Source organism: Hylobates moloch, unplaced genomic scaffold (assembly GCF_009828535.3).
Source record: "Hylobates moloch isolate HMO894 unplaced genomic scaffold, HMol_V3 SCAFFOLD_8, whole genome shotgun sequence".
NCBI lineage: Eukaryota > Metazoa > Chordata > Mammalia > Primates > Hylobatidae > Hylobates > Hylobates moloch.
The window spans coordinates 76,303,361-76,324,420 of record NW_026652283.1 but is presented as its reverse complement, the minus strand read 5'-3'; the positions used below and the strand labels follow the sequence as shown (position 1 = coordinate 76,324,420).

Here is a 21,060-nt window from a genome sequence, read left to right as displayed (position 1 = left end):
ATTACAAAGCACAATTGAGCTGCTGACTCTCTCTTCTTCGCCAGGGCAAGAGCTACTACAGATGGGGGAAGAAAGGGTAGAGTGATAAAAGGGCCCACCCCTCCCTCCACCCATCCAGGACAAAAGAATGGCTTCTGGCCAGGAGCAGCCAGATGGGTTTTGTCTGCAAATTGAGGAGGAAAGTCCAAACAAGCCCCTGTTCACAAGCTCCCTTCGACCCTCTTTCCCTCCTGAGAACGGCAGTGCACACTGGTTCAAGAAAGACTGGGACCTCTAGACTTGCTTTCAACCTGGCAATATCAAGGCTGCTCCTGTAGTAAAGGCACAGGGCAAGGAAAAAGAAGAGTCTCAGTTTAGTAGGTGTGGGCCCCTCTGCTCTCCACTCCCAACCATGCCTGAGACGGAGCCCATCATCCATCAGCCTTCTTTCCTCATGCTCCAAGCCCTTAAAGCTCCAGCAGCACTGCTGTGAGCCACCCACCTGATGCCAATGTCCTCTGTGAGAAGTACCCTTCACATAAATCATGACTAAGAATCTTAATTTATCTTCCTAAACATTAATGAAAACTACAACTGCTTTGCACTGTAAAATGTTCTGGTAACTATCTGATCTTAAATTTCATTTTTAAAAATAGCACCTGTACTCTAGTTATATTTTTATTAGAACTAGAAATATGAACTAGAACTAGGAAATAATGGGATGGAAATGAAGCCTAAGTTGCTAAAACTGAACATATACCTACTCTGACTTGATTCATGCCCTCTGAATTATGTGAGATTTCAATCTAAGTTTAAAACAGGCTTAGCAGAGTTTCCACCTATTCTGCAAAAAACTGATGGAAATCCAGGGAAAATAATACACATGCAATTTGATTCCCACCCCACCCCCCACTGGTTTTTTTCTCCTTTACGAGACTATCAGACGACCAAAGATCAGTTTGAAACAGGCTTGCCCACTGAATGTCTAAAAGGGGTTTTTGATGTTTGTCAATGAAGTCCAGTGTGTGGCCCTCACCAGGTCCCTAGAAACACCTACGGTCTCAGTGTATGGAACACAATGGACCTGGCAGCCAGAGAAGCGGTACCAAGGTCATCCTTCTGGTGCTTCCACCTCCTGCACAGGCATGGGTACTGCGAATGCAGACCACACGGCGGTGGGAACAAGAAGAAAAACCAGTTGGAGAAACAAAGATCATATAAAAAGTTAAAAGCCATGAGTCTTACCTGGGCCAAAGAGAAAATGTACAATCCCCAGTGAGGCAACCACAGCACGAGAAAAGCTGTCAGAATGCTCTTAAGAATTACCGACAGGCTCTCAGCAATCACCTGCAAACATGTGGTTAAGGTGCAGTTTACAAATATCATCAAAAAGTCAAGATGTAATGGAATGATAGACAGAAAATCTAGGGCAGTGGTTACCCTGGCTGTGGGGGCGGGGCACACAGCTGGACATAAGTATCAGTAATGTTTTACTTCTTGGGTAGGGTAGGTTCATGGATCTTTCAGTATATTATGCTTTAAGATTTACATTATATATATATATTCCTTTGTAATCTATTATAAAAGATGAAGAGAGAAAAGTTAATATTAGTATACAACTAAATATAACCACTAGAAAAATCTGAAAAACCTTTACAGTCCTTCTAAATTCTGACTTGAACTAATAAATTATTAGCAAATCTGTTTTTTATTTATGGTAAAACAGAGGTGAACTTTAGCCTAGCCTATCTGACAAATTTCAAGTGGAAGAACTTAACTGACCTGTTATCTTTTTCTAAATACATTTTTAGGTGCAAATCTGGAAAAATCATTCATTCTCTCCTGTAAAAGCGTTTTAAAAAAACAACGCTTTTTCTTATTCTTCCCATTTCCCATTCACAGCAGAAGGCGCACTGACCTTGAGCTTCACAAACATATGTGCTTGTGCCAAGACCCAAAAGGGCTCTCCTAGAAGCTCCACCACTGCCGAGAGACCAAACAGCACCACTCCAGTTGCATAGTGAGGGACAACATTAGGATCAGGCACTTCAAGCAGCTGCAACCAGATCCAGCCCAGGAATAAGGACCAAAACACACCCAGGGGGACTCTGGAAGAGGAGAAAAAAATAATTCACTAAATTTCAAAATAAATATAAATATATATTAAAATAGTAACACTGAACAGAAAAAAAATAGTTATAATACAAACAGCTACAATTTATTTATTAAGATACTAACTACATGCCAGGCACTACGATTCACGCCCCTTATCTCACTGACACCTCACAATGATCCTCTGTCATTATCTCCATTAAAAAAATGAGGAAACTGAGGCTGACAGGCACTGGGCAATTTGGCCAAGCTCATGAACAGCTAATCAAGAGCAGAAGCAAGACCCAATCCTGCTATAACTCCAAAGCCTAAACTTCTATCCACTGGGTTACACATACTGACTCCATAAGCAAAATTCCCAGAAGGAAGACGCCTGTTGTCAGAATGACTGACAGACTGTATACAGCTGTTCCTTGCATCCCAAATAACCAACAGAGCAGTGCTCAGTATCCTTTCACATGTTGCACATGTGTACCATGGGGCACTTATATATGACTGGGTGGTTAACAGTTGTTCCGCTAATAAAATGAACACCTACCAGCCCTCATGACAGTCACTTCTGTGAGGCAATAAGCAATTATGCAAGGGCAGCACTGGGAAATAACCTCAAACTCCAGCCCTCCCTGCAGGGACCTAGCTGGAGAAAAGCCATTGCAATTTGAAGCTAATGTATTTGATCTTCAAGAATATCCTAAAAGACTCAGAACTGAAGTCACATAACAAAATTGAAGAAAAATGTAATGAAACCCATAAGAGGCTTTCAGGAAATACTAAATCTAAGTGGCTGTTAAAATCTCAAAAGATGTTATAGAGCAAAAAGATTAGGAATAAAAAAGATGGCACAGGCCAAGTGGAGCCCACAGTGGTGATCAGAAACAGCAAGAAACCACCTCCAAAGAGGATGAAACCAGGGCTAGAAACCTGGTCCAGAAACCCCAACCCAGAACCTCTTCCTGGCTCCTGGACATCCAGAGAGAAAATGAGCCAAGGAGTTCCTTTTACACAAACACTCTCCCCTTCTTGTTGTATGCCTGCTCCCAGAAACCCATGGCGAAACTGAATCTGGAGGCAATTTAGCTTTAGGCACGTGTTACTGTTTCATTTCCAATGCTCACTACACCTGCCTTCCTGAAACGTGTCTCCTGCCAAAGCACAACTCACGTTAGCCACAGCAGGTTGAGGGTCTGGCTCCAATCTCGCTGGGTGCCCCCACTGAGACATGCTCTGCGGAAGGCCTCTCTGGCCAGGAAGAGGGTGGTTGAGTAAAGCAGCGTTAATCTGTAAATGAAAGGGAGAAATAAATAAGGTCTCGAGTTTTTTCATAGACAGAACTTCTGGGATTTTTCCGGCAACAGGGAGGAGATAAAGTCTTGGTCATAAACCACTGGTGGTGATGTGGAGGGCAGTGGGCTCTTACAGGACCCCCTACCAGTCTGATCCATGAGAACTAATAAGTTAGGAACCAAACAAAAGACACCTGAGGGTGTGTGCCTACAGTTAAGTGAAGGATAGAAGCTGCTGCAGTGGCCTCAAAAGGCTTCAGACTTCATGGCTACAGGCAGAGGTGTGGCCATGACCACAAGGAGGAGAAGAAGATAAGATTATAACCCCACCCTTCTTGGTCACACTGACCCGAGTGACCAATAGCCCCTGTGAGAAAAGCTGAGCCTCTACTGAGTGGAGGCTCTGGCCAAAAGAATCTCAAGACAGGCAATAAGGCTGGCAACCATTACAGAGGCTGCTGCAACCCAGATCAGCAAGGCTTGCCTGGGTACCTCCCAGGTGGGCAGCACCTGGGTGAGCCTTCCTGCACCTTAGCGAGGAGTAGCTGAGACTTCCCCTCCTCAATAGGCAGCCGTCTGGGTGAAGCCAGAGTGGGGACAGCCCAGGGTTAAGGTCTCTGGGGTTGTCCAAGGATTATCCTGCTACCCAGTACCTCTGTGGGACACTGCAAAAAAGGAGATGGAACCAAACCTTAAGCAGGGGGGCAGGGCAGGCCAGACAAGGGCTGTCAAAGCAGGGACCTGCCAATCTCAGGAAGGCTGCCTGGGGAGAAAAATCTGAGCCCCTAGGAGGATTTGCCCCTCTTCCTTCCTGCTTTTAAAACAATATTTCTTAGGGCCAAGTGCCTATATTTCTCAGGCTCATGCCTATAATCCCAGCACTTTGGGAGACTAAGATGGGAGGACTGCTTGAGCCCAGGAGTTCGAGACCAGCCTGGGCAACACAGTAAGACCTCATCTCTACAAAAAATACAAAAATTATTCAGGTGTGGTGGTGCACACCTGTAGTCCCAGCTGCTCAGGAGGCTGATATGGGAGCATCGCTTAAGCCCAAGAGGTCAAGGCTGCAGTGAGCCATGATGGCGCCACTACACTCCAGCCTGGGTGACAGGACAAAAGCCTGTCTCAAAAGAAGAAGAAGAAGAAGGTGAAGAAGAGGAAAAGAAAACAGTATTTCTCAAAGAATGGTCCCTGTTTCAAAATCACCTAAGGAGCTTATAAAAATTCAGATTCCTGGGCCCTTGTTTAGCACTACATAGTGCAAAACTCCACAGATGATTCCTTTGCTCAAAGCTTGAGTCCTGCCACTAAGCTCTGAGACCAGAGCCAAGAGTATATGTTTGGTAAGTATTAGACATGAAATGCTGTCTGGAACATATTGTCTTATCTATCAGGACATGAAGACACACCTGAGAAGCTGAGCTATTCCGAGCACTCAAATCATTTCATATACTTTATGTCATTTGTGAAGACAAAATATGCGTGGGTGTCCTTGAACAGAAAGGAGGCAAGTAGAAGAAACAAGCTGAGTCTAAAAGACAAAGAAGTCACCTTTCCAAGAGCCTCCAAGAAACTAATGACAAAGACTCAAGCTCGAATTCCAGTTGCCATATCCCAATTATAAAATCACTGAGGAGGGAAGGAAGGTGGCTGCTCCAGCCCCGCAATTATGAAGCGCATCCTCACAAACTGCCGAATTTCTGTTTCCTTTGCTGTCAGCAGGACAAGAACATAGGATTATACCTGAGAGAGAGTTTTTAATGAATTACTCCCACTCTTCTCCTTCCTGACTTCCAAGAGCAGGAAAACCAGAACAGCTGGCAAAGAAATGTGCATTTGGAGGCTGCTAATGGAAAACAATCCACGGGTCCATTAAAAGCAACATCGCCTGCGCGTCCCTCCACTCCTGCACGCTTCTCCTCAGCCCACTGCTAAGACATTCTGCTTCTGGTAAAGGTCCACGCTTCTAGAATCCAAGGATGACACACAGGTACAGGGTTTGAAGAAAGCCTGGCTAGGAAGGTGAACTCTGACGGTGCCAGAGTGTGTCTCCTCCTACCTTACATTTACTACGCCAACGATTTCCTTTGACAGGAAGCGAAGAATAAATGCATTCAAGACAAAGGTGATCAACCGAAACAACACCTATAGAAAAAGAGGAAAAATACGTAAGAATAAATGACGTTAGGAGTGTTTACTTAGCTGAAATGAGAACAATGTGGCTGTTCTTCCTAACGTGATGTAATGACATACAGCAGCTTGGTCACGGAGACTCTCCTTTAAGACGCCCAACCTGTCTGCATTTCTCCTGAAATTTCATCCCTTGGGATCTCTCAGCACTCCCGTGCAGTAGTCAAAGAACCCAGGAAGGCACTTGGAAGGCTCCCTAATTTATTAATAACAAGAAAGAGGCCCCAACAGACTGAGTTTCTTCAGGTTCAAAGTCAAGCTCTTGAGGAAGCAGAAAGATAATTCTAGTTAGTGGTTCACCTTGCCGAGCCCTAGCCACACTCCCCCACCCCAGCCTGTTTAGAAAAAGCATACATTTAGCAAGTGGGAGCCTTAAGGGTATAGCAGACTCACCAGAAATCACGGGGACTAATTTCTCTTTTATTCTCTGCCTCATAATATCTAGGAATTTCAATAATGTCATTTATATCGTTCTGAACTTCAGTTTTCTCAATTAGAACACAGAAAATGTATTTCTTTACTGTATACTTGTCTCTTTCCAGGGAGAAGTTGAAATACCTTTTAAATGATGCTGCAAAAATAAGATAACGTAATGTAACATGGGGGAAGGGAAAGAGAGTCCAGTTATTGCCGCTTGAAAGGGACATATCCTGAGACTTTCCAATCTGTCAATTCAAGAAAACCATCTAAGCAAAAAACTTCTCCCATGAGACAAAGAGAACAAGAAGACTGTAATTAAACAGGGTTGCTAAATGGGGATGCTGGGAAGAGTGCAAACCTCATTCACTAAATGACTCCCTTCTGCATCCCAGCAGCAAATGAAAATCACTTCTGTGTTAAGCACCCTCAGAGTTATCTGTGAAGAGTTGCAATTTGGAAGATTTGATCTAAGCATATCAATGGACTACTGTGGTCTGAAAATCTCTGGGGACAGCTATGACCAAAAAGGGACATTGTGTAACACTGTACCTAAAGTGTCACAGAGCAGCAAGGTCTCCAAAGCCAAGAAATCACCATCTTAACCGTTATGGAGTCAAAGGTGGTCTTTTGAGTCTGATGACAGCTCTGTAGCTGCTCCTTAGAAACATGCAGATGCCTGTAATCCCAACACTTAGCTGGGCGCAGTGGCTCACGCCTGTAATCCCACCACTTTGGGAGGCCGAGGCAGGTGGATCATGAGGTCAGGAGATTGAGACCATCCTGGCTCACACGGTGAAACCCCGTCTCTACTAAAAATACAAAAAATTAGCCGGGCATGGTGGCGGGCACCTGTAGTCCCAGCTACTCGGAAGGCTGAGGCAGGAGAATGGCATGAAGCCTGGGCGACAGAGCTAGACTCCATCTTAAAAAAAAAAAAAAAAACTCAACACTTTGGGAGGCTGAAAGGTAGGAGGATCACTTGAAGCCAGGAATTTGAGACCAGCCTGGGCAACACAGTGAGACCTCATCTCTACAAGAAATATTTTTAAAAGAAATGAGACTGTAGAAGTGAAAGCACTTTTTAAGTGCATACAAATGAAAGGCATTAATACTTTGGGCATAGGTGGCTTAGAATTAAGATAGAACAAGCTCTCAAATTCTTGCAGAATAAAATGTAACCACAAAGCTACCTGAAGTGTCTACAGTGTAATTCGAGAAAGCATACAAGAATGAAAACACTCAAGAAACCATATAAAAATATGGTTATTAAAAAAAAAAAATCCAAGCGCAGTAGCTCACACCTGTAATCCCAGCACTTCGGGAGGCTGAGGCAGGTGGATCACTTGAGGTCAGAAGTTCAAGACCAGCCTGTCCAACATGGTGAAACCCTATCTCTACTAAAAATACAAAAATTAGCCAGGTGTGGTGGCAGGTACCTATAATCCCAGCTACTTGGGAGGCTGAGGCCTGAGAATCACTTGAGCCCGAGAGGCGGATGTCGCAGTGAGCCGAGATAGTGCCACCACACTCCAGCCTGGGCAACAGAGCGAGACTCCATCTCGAAAACAAAAAACAAAACACCATGTGTACACACTTATGTCAACCTCAAAGTTATCACTGTCTAAGAAACTTAATGTTTCAGGCCATATCCATATCTCCTAATTGGTTTGAATAAAGGTTGCAGCTAATGAAACTGAGGCTGCTTATGCCACCCAGTATTTGCTACACACTGTAACCCTTATTAGCAACACAGCCTTCATTTACTTCTGCAAAGGACTTTACAGCTTTTGTTTTAAGACAGGGTCTCACTCTGTTGCTCAGGCTGGAGTGCAGTGGCATAATCACAGCTCACTGCGGCCTCAACCTCCCAGGCTTGAGATCATCCCACCTCAGCCTCCTGAGTAGCTGGGACTACAGGTGCATGCCACCACGCCCATCTAATTTTTGTATTTTTTGTAAAGACAAGGTTTCACCATGTTACCCAGGCTGGTCTTTAACTCCTGAGCTCAAGCAATCTTCCTGCCTTGGCCTCCCAAAGTGCTGGGATGACAGGCATGAGCCACCGTGTCCAGCCAACTTTACAGCTTAAAAAAAAAGGCTCTCTCACATCTGTTAAATTATTTGACACTAAAAACAACCAGGTAAATACACAGGAAGCAAGACTGGGGGTTAAGTGATTTCCTCAATGTCACACGGCAAGCAAACGACACAGCTTGACCTTACAGGTAGGCCACCTGACTCATAGTCCAGTGTGTTTTCCGCTATAATTTGTTTTCGTTTTATGAAGCCTATCTGAGTAGTAAGATATTATCAAAGGCTGAAAAAAACCAACATTGTGGATAAAACAATAAACTCAGTTATTTATGTAGTGAAACAGAAAAAAAAAACCCTAGGTAAACTTAGAATGGCTAACATTTACTAAGCACATATCACATGCAAGGCACTCGTCAACACGCTTTCCACAGGTTATCTCATTTCATTCCTACATTGACTATTTTAAAAATACTTATTACCCTAATAAAAATAGCTACATTTATTAAGTACTTGTATTGTGCCAGGCACTTAAGAGGCATGATTTCATCTAATCTTCCTAATGACCCTGTGAGGTTGCACTATGATTCTCATTTAAGATGAAGAAACTGATACTCACAGAAGTCATGGGATTTATCCCGAAGGCAGGTATCTAGCAAGTGACAAGGCCCAAACTCAAGCCCCATTCTGCTTGGTTCTTTCTTCTGCCCTCCATGTGCCTCTCTAAGATAAGGGGTAGGGTAGATTCAGGACTTGTGTGAAGTAGGGTTGATTGGCTCAAGAGTGAGACAGAGAGATACTGAGCCACTTGACTTAAGAGGTTCAGCTCCTGGGGTTGAAAGAATCTTCAGATACCATTTGGACTAACTGGCATGTATCATATCTGACAGATGACAAAAATTAGGGCCAAGAAGGGAAGTGACTTGTCCAAGATCACATAAACAGAAGATGCAGCCAACATGTATTAAATGCATACTAAGAGCCGGGTACTGTGTTAAGTACGTTTATTTGAATGATCCCAATCAATCCTTGCTTATGAGCTAGGTACGACATATTATTACCCCCATTTTACTAGTGAGGAACTCAGGCTCTGCAGGTGAAGTCACTTGTCCTGGGTCATGGAGCAATCCAAGCCTGTCTAACTCCAGATTTCTGTTCTCAGCTATGCCATATGGTCTCTCGGAACTCAGTGGGGCTCAAAGTTTGAGGAAGGTGTTTGATGAAGGAAATGAACCCCTTGCCTGAAAAATATCAGATTCTCGAGCACGAAATACCAGTCCCTTACCCCTGCCACCTGATCTAATTCACTCCTACTGCCATATGGGAAACAGAATGCTCAGAAGGAAAGCGGCTTGTCTGCAGTCACCCGGCCTAGACTTTAAAGGCAGGCTCCCATCTCCGGGCCAGGGTCCCCCCTCATCAATGCCACCGTCTCCGGTCGACCCCCCACCCCCTCCATTGCGGGGTCCACCTCGGGACTGGGTCGGCCCTGGGGCAGGATCTCAAGGGCCCGAGGGCTGCCATCCAGCGAATCCTGGCTGCAGTACAAGCTGGAACCTGACGGGCAGAGAGTACCTGCAGGAGGAGACCGGAGGAGGCCAGCCGGGCCGCCTGGCCCAGCACCTCCTGGCTGCCCATAGCCTCCGCGCCGGGCTCAGACACCAGGAAATGCCGCCGCCACTCCGCTTAGTCGCGATAAGATGGCGTCACGGAGCGTCTCGCTCTCTAATTGATGGCCTTGAGACAGGGGGGCGGGACACGAGAAGTTCTGGCCCTTTAAGTGGGCCTGGCTCGGGCCGTCTGTTATGGCGCCTGGCTCTTCCTGTTTCGGTAGGTCCTGCGCTGTCTGTCCCTCTCTTCCTCGTATAAACGAAATAGTGTGGCGAGTACTAAGAGATACCGTTAAAGAATCCAAAGTTCCTTCTCTGAGGCTTTCAGCCACCAACCAAGAAGCACTAACTTTCCCGGCCTCATCTGCCAAAAGGGGAACAAACTTCTCACTGGCCTGTTGAGAAGATTCTTACCATTGACTTTTACTTACAGAATCACAGCCACAGCCCCTCTGAATTAGGCTGGACAGGAATTGTCCTCATTTAACAGAGAAAGAACTGAGGACCAGAAAATATAGCACTGTCACGTGTATGGTTTTGTGAAACCCTTCCGAAAGCTCTGATAATTGGCCCCTGTTGTTAGAGATGAGTAAAGCCTTGGAGATGGGAAGTGACTTGTTCGAATCTACACAACTTGTTTCCTGACTAAGTGGGTACCAGGCTCCTGATCCTAAACTTATCACTCTTGCCTGTATGCTAGAAATTATGAGGGCAGAGTGGAAGAAGGACTGGAAGTGCTTTGTAAAATGTAAAACGCCCAACATACACAATCAGCTGTTGCTCTGTCAGTGTTCTTATTATCTACCACGCAGGCTCTAGGAAGCCCAGTCTTTCCCCAATCTCTTTTAGGCCTCACATGATTTGGCCCCAACCTATCTTCTACTACCTTTCACACGATCATTGCCCTTGCCAACACTATCTAGGCCATAGCCATTCCGAGTCCTTACCTGTCCTCAAACAGGCGGTGACTCACTGGCCTTTGCTCCTCCACCCTCTTTGTCCAAAGTGTCTTCCCTGACAGCACCCCTTGCCCTCCTAGACCACACTGTCCTGACTTTCCTGGCCAGCCACAGCTGGTACCTGGTGTGGACTAAATGTTTGTGTCGCCTCAAAATTCATATGTTGAAGCCTAATCCCCAGTGTGATAGTATTAGGAGGTAAGGCCTTTGGGAAGTAATTAGGTCTTGAAAGTGGAGCCCTCGTAATGGGATTCGTGTCCTTATAAAAAGAGATGTCAGAAAAATGATCTCTGTGTCTACCAGTTGAGGATACAGCAAGAATGTAGCTGTCTGCAACCAGGAAGAAGGCTTTGTAAAATGTAAGGCGGCCAACATACACTTAACAGGAACCAGACTGGCTAGCACCTTGATCTTGGGCTTCCAGCCTCCAGAACTGTGAGAGAAATTTCTGTTTTTGACTTACCCAGTCTATGGTATTTTGTTACAGCAGCCCAAGCAAATTAAGACAGTACCCCTAAAATACTCTGTACCCCTTTATAGTTCCTAGTGCAACCTGCATTATAGCAGAAAGACTAGAATATATGTCTCTATATAATCAGCCCATGAGCTCCAAGAGGGCAGAAGTGCAGCCTGCCTGGTTTTGCCTCCTGAAGTAGTGGTACAGAACATTCTTAGGGCTCCCATAAATGTCTCCAATGTCCCCTGACACATGACTGCTGCTACTGCTGCTAGAAGCAGACTGTGGAACTCAAAGCCTATCACTCCCATCTTGCCAGGTGAAATGAGCTCTGTCTTAGTGTGGAGGCCCAGAATGTGAGCTTTTATTTTTCTTTTGTTTTTTTCTTTTTCTTTTTCTTTTTCTTTTTTTTTTTTTTTTGAGACAGGGTCTCACTCTGTCTCCCAGGCTAGGGTGCAGTGGTATAGTCTTGGTTCACTGCAGCTTCCACCTCCTGCGCTCAGGTAATCCTCCCACCTCAGCCTTCCGATTAGCTGGGACTACAGGTGTGCAGCACCAGACCTGGCTAATTTTTTCTGTGATTTTTGTAGAGATGGGTTTTTCCCACGTTGCTCAGGCTGGTCTCCAGCTCCTGGACTCAAGTGATCTGCCCACCTCAGCCTCTCAAAGTGCCGGGATTACAGGCATGAGCCACCGCACCGCACCCGGCCCAAGAATGTGAGCTTTTGTCTGTCAGAGAGAACTGGCCTTGAATCCTCATTCTGCCACTCACTGACTGGGTGACCTCAGTATGCTCAGCTACTAAATAGGGATATTATCTGTCCTGTAAAAATAGTCATAAGGATTATATCAGGCAAGTCTGGCCCTCAGAGAGCTTAAATTCTAGTGAAAGGGAAACTGAAAAAAACTCTAACAAACAAATAAAATTTCACATAGGGCTAAGTGCTACGAAAGAATGAAACCAGGTAAGATCATAGAGGCTTTGGAAGAGAGAGAAGGGTGCTGTTTTAGGATGAGTCGGGCACCCACCTGGGTAGGAGTGTACTTGGAGAATAGAGAAAGTGCTGGAGGGTCCAGGTATTTGGCATAATGGCTGAGATGCTAAAGACCTTGACCTGGGCAGCCTTCCCACCCCCATGGACTGTGGGCCAGCAGGTGAGATGGCCTCCCACTTCCTTTATTCCCAGCCAAGCAGTCTCCTCTCCACAGCTCATCCCCAGAGAAGAACCAGCCAAGAGTTCATAAGGTGCACACACTCCTAAGCCTGGCATCCATGTAAGCTGCTTCGGGAGGGAAGAAGTGATCATTTTGCTAGGAGCAAAGAAGCCAAAGGGGAAATGCTCCAAGCTAAGTCTAAAGGGCGAAGCATTCTAGGACCCCAAGGTATGGACTCTGTGGGGCTCCTGGGTGAGGAACCTAGGGACTTTTTCTCTTATTCTGGAAGTTAACACTTGGCAAGGAGGGACTGAGCAGAGCCCAGAGCCATGCTGGGTTCTGGGGTGGGTGGGGAAAAAGGAACTGTGAGGAGAATCCACAAACATTGACCACTGACTCCATGTCAGGCACCTGTCTGAGCACTGTACATGCGTGTACTCCATCCTCTCAATAACCTATGAGAGAAGGACTGCAGATCAGGAAACTGAAGCACAGGGATGTGAAGTAACTCATCCAAGGTCATTCAGCAAAGGAATGGTCAAGGAGGTATTTGAACTCGGGTCCCTTCTGATTCCAAATGCGTGAACAGTAATGTTCCTCCCCTCAAAAAAAGCTTATGATTGTAAAGGAGACCTAAGAGTCCCTATATGTAAGCCACAGAGAACATATGTGGCATTGAGAGAGTGGAGTCTGGGAGGGCTGCAGTGGTCGAGCTGTGGTAGGCTTGGAGGCATCCCCTCTCCCCAGTGAGGCTCTCCGAAGGTCTTGACCCTGTTGGAGATACTGGCCTGCACGCTCCACTGGGAGTTGCATACTCCATGGTCTTGCCCACAGAGTACTCAGCTTAGGGCTGGCAAGTAATGGCCCACTGGACGTTGCATTTTGTATGGCCTACAAGCTAAGAATAGTTTTTACATTTGTAAATGGTTGGAAAAAAATCAAAAGAATATTTCATGACACATGAAAATGGTATAAAATTCAAATTTCAGTGTCCACCGGGTACAGTGGCTTACGCCTGTAATCCCAGCACTTTGGGAGGCCAAGGTGAGTGGATTGCTTGAGGTCAGGAGCTCAAGACCAGCTTGGGCAACATGGTGAAACCCCATCTCTACAAAAAAATACAAAAATTAGCCAGGCATGGTGATGCGTGCCTGTAGACCCAGCTACTGAGGAGGCTGAGGTGGGAGGATCATTTGAGTTTGGAGAGATCAAGGCTGCAGTGGGCTATGATCGTGCCACTGCACTCCAGCCTAGGCAACAGGGTGAGACCCTTATCTCAAAAAAAAAAAAAAAAAAAAATTCAGTGTCCACAAATAAAGTTTCATTGGAACACAGCACACATACCCACTTGTTTACATATTATCAATAGCTACTTTCTTGCTACAACAGCAGAATAGGTTGGTCCACAAAGCTGAAAATATTTGCTAGCCAGCCCTTTACAGAAACACTTTGCCAATTCCTGGTGATCACCATTGAGCACCTGGGATATAGTAAACATTTCAATATTGAATGAATGAATGCATGTGTAAGTGCATTGGAATAAATGAATGATGAAGGACTAGGAAAGGAAGAAAGACAAGTACACAGGGCTCTTGTACTCTTGTTCCTCTTGGAGAGGAAGTGACCCCTTGAGAATACCAGGCTGTAATTGGTGGTCATTGAAGGAGCCGTTTTCCCCAGTCTTCCTCCCCGCCTCCTGCGTCTGTGCTAGGTAGCCTCCCTGCCAGGGAAATCTGACCCAAGCCACCTATTTTATTACAAAGCTGGAGGGAAGTGCCAGAGCTGGTGCCAAGCCAATTAGGCTCCCAGGGCAGAGGAGCAGGGAGGGAGGCTGCCAGTGGGCCAGGAGACAGGGTGGAACCTCTGGCCAGCTGGGCCATGGATCTCAGCTAGGTGGAGGCAGGAGAACTGGGCATGGTCCCACACACCAGCCACTAGGTGGCAGATGGTCCTGGATGAGGGCACTGCCTGGCCAAGGCTTCTGCGTCCCAGAGCACCTCTATCAGGGCCCCTTCCAGAAGCAGGACCTCAAGGCTCTGCCTCTCTCAAAGTCCCAGAGCATGAGAATGCGGCTGTGATACTAGTCGTCCACATCTGTCTATGTAAGCACTGTGCTGGACACCTCACTTTCATGATCTCATTTAATTCCCATAGCAGCCCTACAGTGTAGGCACCATTATTATCCCCATTTTACAGGCCAAGAAACTGAGGCTTGGCAGTTAAGGGACTTGCCTAAGTACTAGTGAATGGTAGTGCCAAAATTTGAACTGGGCAGTGTGGCTTTCAGTCTCTTAACCAGACCTAACTCAGAGGGTTTATTGTTAATGCTGATTCCTGGGCTCCACCTCAGCAATTCTGGGGTAGGCTCAGGAATCTGCATTTACCAACACTCTGGGGGCTTCTTCTTTTTCTTCGTTTTCTCCTTCTCCTTCTTCCTTTTTCTTTTTTTGAGACAGTTTCGCTCTTGTTGCCCAGGCTGGAGTGCAATGGTGTGATCTTGTGTCCGGAATTGGTGGGTTCTTGGTCTCACTGACTTCAAGAATGAAGCCGCGGACCCTCGCGGTGAGTGTTACAGATCTTAAGGTGGCACGTCTGGAGTTGTTCGTTCCTTCTGATGTTCAGATGTGTTCGGAGTTTCTTCCTTCTGGTGGGTTCGTGATCTTGCTGGCTCAGGAGTGAAGCTGCAGACCTTCGCGGTGAGTGTGACAGCTCATAAAAGCAGTGTGGACCCAAAGAGTGAGCAGTAGCAAGATTTATTGCAAAGAGCAAAAGAACAAACCTTCCACAGTGTGGAAGGGGAACCGAGCGGGTTGCCACTGCTGGCTCGGGCAGCCTGCTTTTATTCTCTTATCTGGCCCCACCCACGTCCTGCTGATTGGTAGAGCTGAGTGGTCTGTTTTGACAGGGTGCTGATTGGTGCGTTTACAATCCCTGAGCTAGACATAAAGGTTCTCCACGTCCCCATCAGATCAGTTAGATACAGAGTATCCACACAAAGGTTCTCCAAGGCCCCACCAGAGCAGCTAGATACAGAGTGTCCATTGGTGCATTCACAAACCCTGAGCTAGACACAGGGTGCTGATTGGTGTGTTTACAAACCTTGAGCTAGATACAGAGTGCCAATTGGTGTATTTACAATCCCTGAGCTAGACTTAAAGGTTCTCCAAGGCCCCACCAGAGTAGCTAGATACAGAGTGTCGATTGGTATATTCACAAACCCTGAGCTAGAGGCAGGGTGCTGACTGGTGTGTTTACAAACCTTGAGCTAGATACAGAGTGCCGATTGGTGTATTTACAATCCCTGAGCTAGACATAAAGGTTCTCCACATCCCCACCAGACTCAGGAGCCCAGCTGGCTTCACCCAGTGGATCCTGCACTGGGGCTGCAGGTGGAGCTGCCTGCCAGTCCTGCACCGTGTGCTCGCACTCTTCAGTCCTTGGGTGGTCGATGGGACTGGGCACCGTGGAGCAGGGGGTGGCGATCGTTGGGGAGGCTGGGGCCGCACAGGAGCCCATGGAGCAGGTGGGAGGCTCAGGCATGGCGGGCTGCAGGTCCTGAGCCCTGCCCCATGGGAAGGCAGCTAAAACCCGGTGAGAAATCGAGCACAGCGCCGGTGGGCTGGCACTGCTGGGGGACCCGGTACACCCTCCACAGCCACTGGCCTGGGTGCTAAGCCCCTCATTGCCCGGGCCGGCAGGGCCAGCCGGCTGCTCTGAGTGCGGGGCCTGCCAAGCCCACGCCCACCCGGAACTCCGCACTGACCCGCAAGCACCGTGCGCAGCCCCGGTTCCCACTCGTGCCTCTCCCTCCACACCTCCCTGCAAGCTGAGGGAGCCAGCTCTGGCCTTGGCCAGCCCAGAAAGGGGCTCCCACAATGCAGCGGTGGGCTGAAGGTCTCCTCAAGTGCCACCAAAGTGGGAGCCCAGGCAGAGGAGGCGCCAAGAGCGAGCGAGGGCTGTGAGGACTGCCAGCATGCTGTCACCTCTCAATCTCGGCTCATTGCAACCTCCGCCTCCCAGGTTCAAGTGATTCTCCTGCCTCAGCCTCCCAAGTAGCTGGGATTACAGGCGCGTGCCACCACTCCCAGCTAATTTTGTATTTTTGGTAGAGACAGGTTTTTACTATGTTGGTCAGGCTGGTCTTGAATTCTGACCCCAAGTGACCCACCTGCCTCGGCCTCCCAAAGTGCTGGGATTACAGGCATGAGCCACTGTGCCTGGCCAGCCACCATGCCCAGCCTTTGGGGGTTCTGATACAATGACCTAGGCTCTGAGAAGCACTGCCTGAGGGCGGATCTTCAGGCACCTTGGAAAAGCTGCCTCCTTCAGTGAACTAGAAAAGTCTCTCTGCCTCAAAAAGCAAAGCAAGTTCTGAGATCTGCCTCCAGGCTGGACAAGCCTTAGCACTGGGCCCAGGGCCAGAAGTTAGAGCAGTAGGGGCTGGAGGCAGTGCGTACGTGAGGGCCTTGGGAGAATTCGGTGCCAGGAAGACTATACAGGGCAGCCCCTGGGACCCAGGGTCTGCCCATGGGTTGCAATGAGCAGTCATGGGGCTTTGGCTTTGCCTGCTCCTCTGGGCATTGATTTGGGCACAGGGAAGAGAGTAACCTGCAAAGCTCACACATCAGTATGTTTCATTCCATTCAGCACTCTGTGCTGCGTGTCGGAAGGGGGCACACGGGCGAGTAAGCCACAGTCACTGCTCTCTCAGGCAGCAGTGCTTTCTCCTTCTGAGAGGAACACAAGAGTGATACCAGGTGCGTTGAGGTGATAAAAACTGGCAAGGGGAACTCAGGAGTCAGGGGGCGGATTTTTTTGGCTGGGGAATCAGGGAAGCTTTCCTGGAGGGGATGTTTTTGAAGTGAATCTTGAAGGGCAAAAGGGCTTAGTCAAAAAGAGGGACATGCCAGGCTGAGAGCACAGTAACGATGAAGGCTCACAGGTGGGAACTTTCCGAGCCTGTTGGAGGACCCAGGAGTTGGCTGTGGCTGCTCCGGAGTGCAGAGGTTCTTCCACTCACTAGTCAGTGGCCAGTGGTGAGCTGGTGGTCCTGAGAGGAGCAGGCTCATGGGTGTGGATGTGTGTATGTGAATGAATACAAATTCAGGTGCATATGTTCACGCGCACGGGGGAAAGTGAGTGTGCATTTGCATGTGTGTACAGGCCCGTTCGCCAGTCTGCTTTCAGATAGACAGTGTCCATGTGTGGGTGCATGTCTACCTGCATATGAATGGACATGCTTGTGAGTTTACCTGCAAGCGTGGATGTGAAAGCAGGAATGCAAGGTCACGTGCAGCACATGTAGTGTGGGGGGTGGGTATGAAGGTGTGCATGGCTGCAAGTACACAAATATGTGTGCTGGTTTAGGGTCAGCCTTCAGGCTGTCTGATTCTGGGTCTGTGGGCCCCATAACGGTAATCGTGGTTGATATCGTAGAGTCTTTTCCCGAGTCAGGCCTCCACCTTCCATGCATCACTCCAATTAATCTCGTTGATCTTATGAGGTGGGATTACAGTAATATACTGTTGGCACTCAGAGGCCCTCTTTACCATTTTCTACAAGCTGCTCCTCAGCAATTGAAAAAGCTCCTGGTGAGGAAGTGCCCCTGGCATACTCAGGGCTGGCCTGGATCAGGGGTTTTCATGCGCTGGGTGGGAACGGACATTCCCTGGGGCCTGGATCTTGGGACCCAGAGCTACACACATAGAAAGGTCACACAGAGGTGAAACGAGGTAGCCCTTATTTATCCAAACACCCAAAGAATTTGGGCCAGAGCCAGCTGAGGCCCCCAGCATGAGCACCTGTTTTGTTTCCTGCCCCTTAAAACAACAGCTCAGCTTGGAGATTTGTCCCAGATTCTCCTGGGCCAGTTTCTCAAAAGCTACTCACAAGCACCTGCTCCTGAAGAGGGCTGGGGTCCCAGCCTGGAGACCTGCATATTGCTGGGAACCAGGATGTCCCTCCCTGAGCCCTGAGCACCTGTCAGATGCAGCGGCACCACCAGCTTTCCTTTTGTATTGAGGATGTGGGTTGCCATGTAAAAAACAAAACAAAACAAAACAAAACAAAAACAACAGCTGGCTGAGTGGCTCATGCCTGTAATCCCAATACTGGGAGGCCAAGGTGGGCAGATCGCTTGAGCTCACGACTTTGAGACCAGCCTGGACAACATGGGGAAACTTCATCTCTATAAAAAAGACAAAAATTAGCCGGGCGTGGTGTTGTGCACCTGTAGTCCCAGCTACTTAGGGGGCTGGGGTGGGAGGATGGCTTGAGCCCGGGAAACAGAGGTTACAGTGAGCCGAGATGGCACCACTGCATTCCAGCCTGGGTGACAGAGCCAGACCTTGTCTCAAAACAACAACAACCACCACTGGGTCACTCAGAACCATTTTCCCTACCATTTGGAGATGGACTAATCTAAGCTCAAATGCCTCTTGGGCAAGTCACTTCACCTCTCTGAGCTTCCACTTCCTCATCTGTAAAAATAAGGATAATAATAATACCACATGGGTTGTGGTGAGAAATGAATGAGATAATGCATGTGGAGGCATCCACACCATTGGGCACATGGAGTGAGTGTGCTTAACAAACAGGATCTGTTAGTGTCATTTTTATAGTATTTGCATCATCAGGGCTGACATCATTTCTCCGCGTGACCTTGGAAAAGCAGTTAATATTTCTGGACCTCCATCTCCATCTCCACAGAGATTCTTTTGACCTTCAGTCCTTCCTTTCTCCCTTATTTCTTCCCTCCTTCCTCCTTCCTTCCTTTTCTTTTTTTTCTTTTCTCTTTCTTTCTCTTTCTTTCCTTCCTTCCTTCCTTCCTTTCTTCTTTCTTTCTTTCTTTCTTTTCTTTCTTCTTTCTTTTGTTCACTTTTTAAAAATAGACAATTTAGTGAGTTTTAGTATATTTACAGAGTTGTATGACTATTACTACTATCTAATTCCAGAACATTTTTCATCACCCCCAAAAGAAACCCCATACTCATTAGGAGTCACTCCCCAAACTCTCTTCTTTCCAACTTCTGGCAACCACTAATCTACTTTGTGTCTATTTGGATTTGCCTATTCTGGACATTTTATATAAAAGGCATCATACAGAATGGGGTTGTCTCTGTCTGGATTCTTTCACTTACCGTGCTTTTCAAGGTTATCTATGTAGAAGCATATATCAGTACTTCATTCCTTTCTTAAGGCTGTATAATATTCCACTGTATGGATATACTATATTTTGTTTTTCCATTCATCAGTTGATGGACATTTGGGTTGACTTTTATGAATAATGCTGCTGTGAACATTTGTATACAGGGTTTTGTGTGGACATGTGTTTTTAATTCTCTAGGAGTGGGATTGCTGGGTCTTGTGGTAACTCTATGTTAAACAGGCTGTTTTCCACAGTGGCTGTACCACTTTACATTCCCACTAGCAGTGTCTACGGGCTCCAATTTCTCCATGTCCTCACCAATACTTATTATTGTCCATCTTTTTGGTTATAGCCATCTTACTGGGTATGGAGTGGTGTCTCATTGTGGTTTTGATTTGCATTTCCCTGATGACTAATGATGTTGAACATCTTTTCATGAGCTTATTGGATGTTTCTATATCTTTTTTGGAGACATGTCTGTTTAAATCCTTAGCCCACTTTTTTATTCTTTTGATTTTAGCTAACATTTACTGAGCATCTCGCGTGTGCCAACATACAGGGGGATAGGAAGGGGCACACAAAGCCAGAGACTCTGCCTGGGGCATGAAGGCCTACCCTCCCCTGCTCTGCCTCCCAGGGTTGTCACATGGGAGCATGTGCATAAAGGAAGGGACGCTTGTCCTTAAGGGGAGGAGGTACGACCTGGGACAAAGGCTTCAGGTTTCAGAGTCTCTGTCTGTGCAATCCACCCTCCCAGAGGCCTGCCCTGCCATACTCAACACCAGTGTGATCAATACCTGGCAGCTAGAAGCTAAACACACATAGCAGCCACCCAGGCCACCAACAGAGCAGGCACCCCCTGGGTGTGCACCCTTGGGAGTCCCAGTTTAAACCCACCACCCAGCCAAGGCCAGCCTCTTAGTCTCTGGTCACCTGCAGGCAACTCTGCAGGGTGAGTACTAGAGACAGTGAGGCTGCTGTGGCCTGAGCGACAGGAAGACAGAAGGACCCTGTTCTGCCCCCACTGCTCTGTGCCTTATGCGTGTCCCTTGACCTCTTTGAGCCTTGGTTTTCTCATTTATGAAGTGAATAGCACAACGCATAAGGTAGTTATGAGGCTGCAATGACATCTTGCATGCAATGGAAATGTTCACTGAATAGAACGCATTATTTTTCTTGTCATGTAAAAACTGAGAGGGACAAGATGATCTATAAAGGCTCTACTCTTTTATAGAAAAGAGCAGCAATAAGGAGCCAGGGGCACCCCCAGGTCAGATGGAAGAAGCAAAGAGGGAGGTCAGACTCCCTGAGACACAGTCACGTTTATGGGGAGCAGCTGCCCTGAACTCCAGAGTTACCCAAAAAGGACTTCAGAGGCAGTGGCCCTGGCTTGGGCTACCAGACCATCTTGGGAAGCCCTGCCGCCTCTGTGGCTTTCTGGCCTCCATCCTGACTTGGCCTCAGCCCTCCCAGCCAGGAGTCTTCTCACTGATCTGCCGAGCTCATGACTGAGAGGAAATATGTTTCCAGATAAGATGAAAATAGATCCTTCTCCAAATATGCTCATCATGGCTAAGAAAAATAAATAGAACCAAGAGGGAAAAGAAAGCAGGGAGCAGCCATCAGAGAAGGCCAGGCCTGGATAGCCTGGAAGGGCAATCTGCCCATGGGTGGGGGTTGAGTTTGTGCAACAGAAGGGGGTACGTGAGTGTGCATG

At 47.4% G+C, this 21,060-nt stretch overlaps 1 protein-coding gene across 4 annotated transcripts in view; it reads right to left on the bottom strand.

The window, feature by feature from the left end:
- RFT1 (RFT1 homolog) overlaps nucleotides 1-9,696 on the bottom strand; it is a 37,520-nt gene extending 27,824 nt beyond the window's left edge. For 2 of the 4 annotated variants that reach the window (XM_032161286.2, XM_032161287.2), the window contains exons 1-5: nucleotides 9,591-9,696; nucleotides 5,434-5,519; nucleotides 3,253-3,369; nucleotides 1,898-2,087; nucleotides 1,225-1,326 (exon numbers count right to left, since the gene is read on the bottom strand). In XM_032161286.2, coding sequence (XP_032017177.1) covers nucleotides 1,225-1,326; nucleotides 1,898-2,087; nucleotides 3,253-3,369; nucleotides 5,434-5,519; nucleotides 9,591-9,653 — 558 coding nt within the window. In that variant the 5' untranslated portion in view covers nucleotides 9,654-9,696. Of the gene's footprint in view, nucleotides 1-1,224; nucleotides 1,327-1,897; nucleotides 2,088-3,252; nucleotides 3,370-5,433; nucleotides 5,520-9,300; nucleotides 9,314-9,590 lie in introns of those variants that run through there. The other 2 variants (XM_058442978.1, XM_058442979.1) reach the window with 2 other exon arrangements.
- Between the last annotated feature and the right edge of the window lie 11,364 nt (nucleotides 9,697-21,060).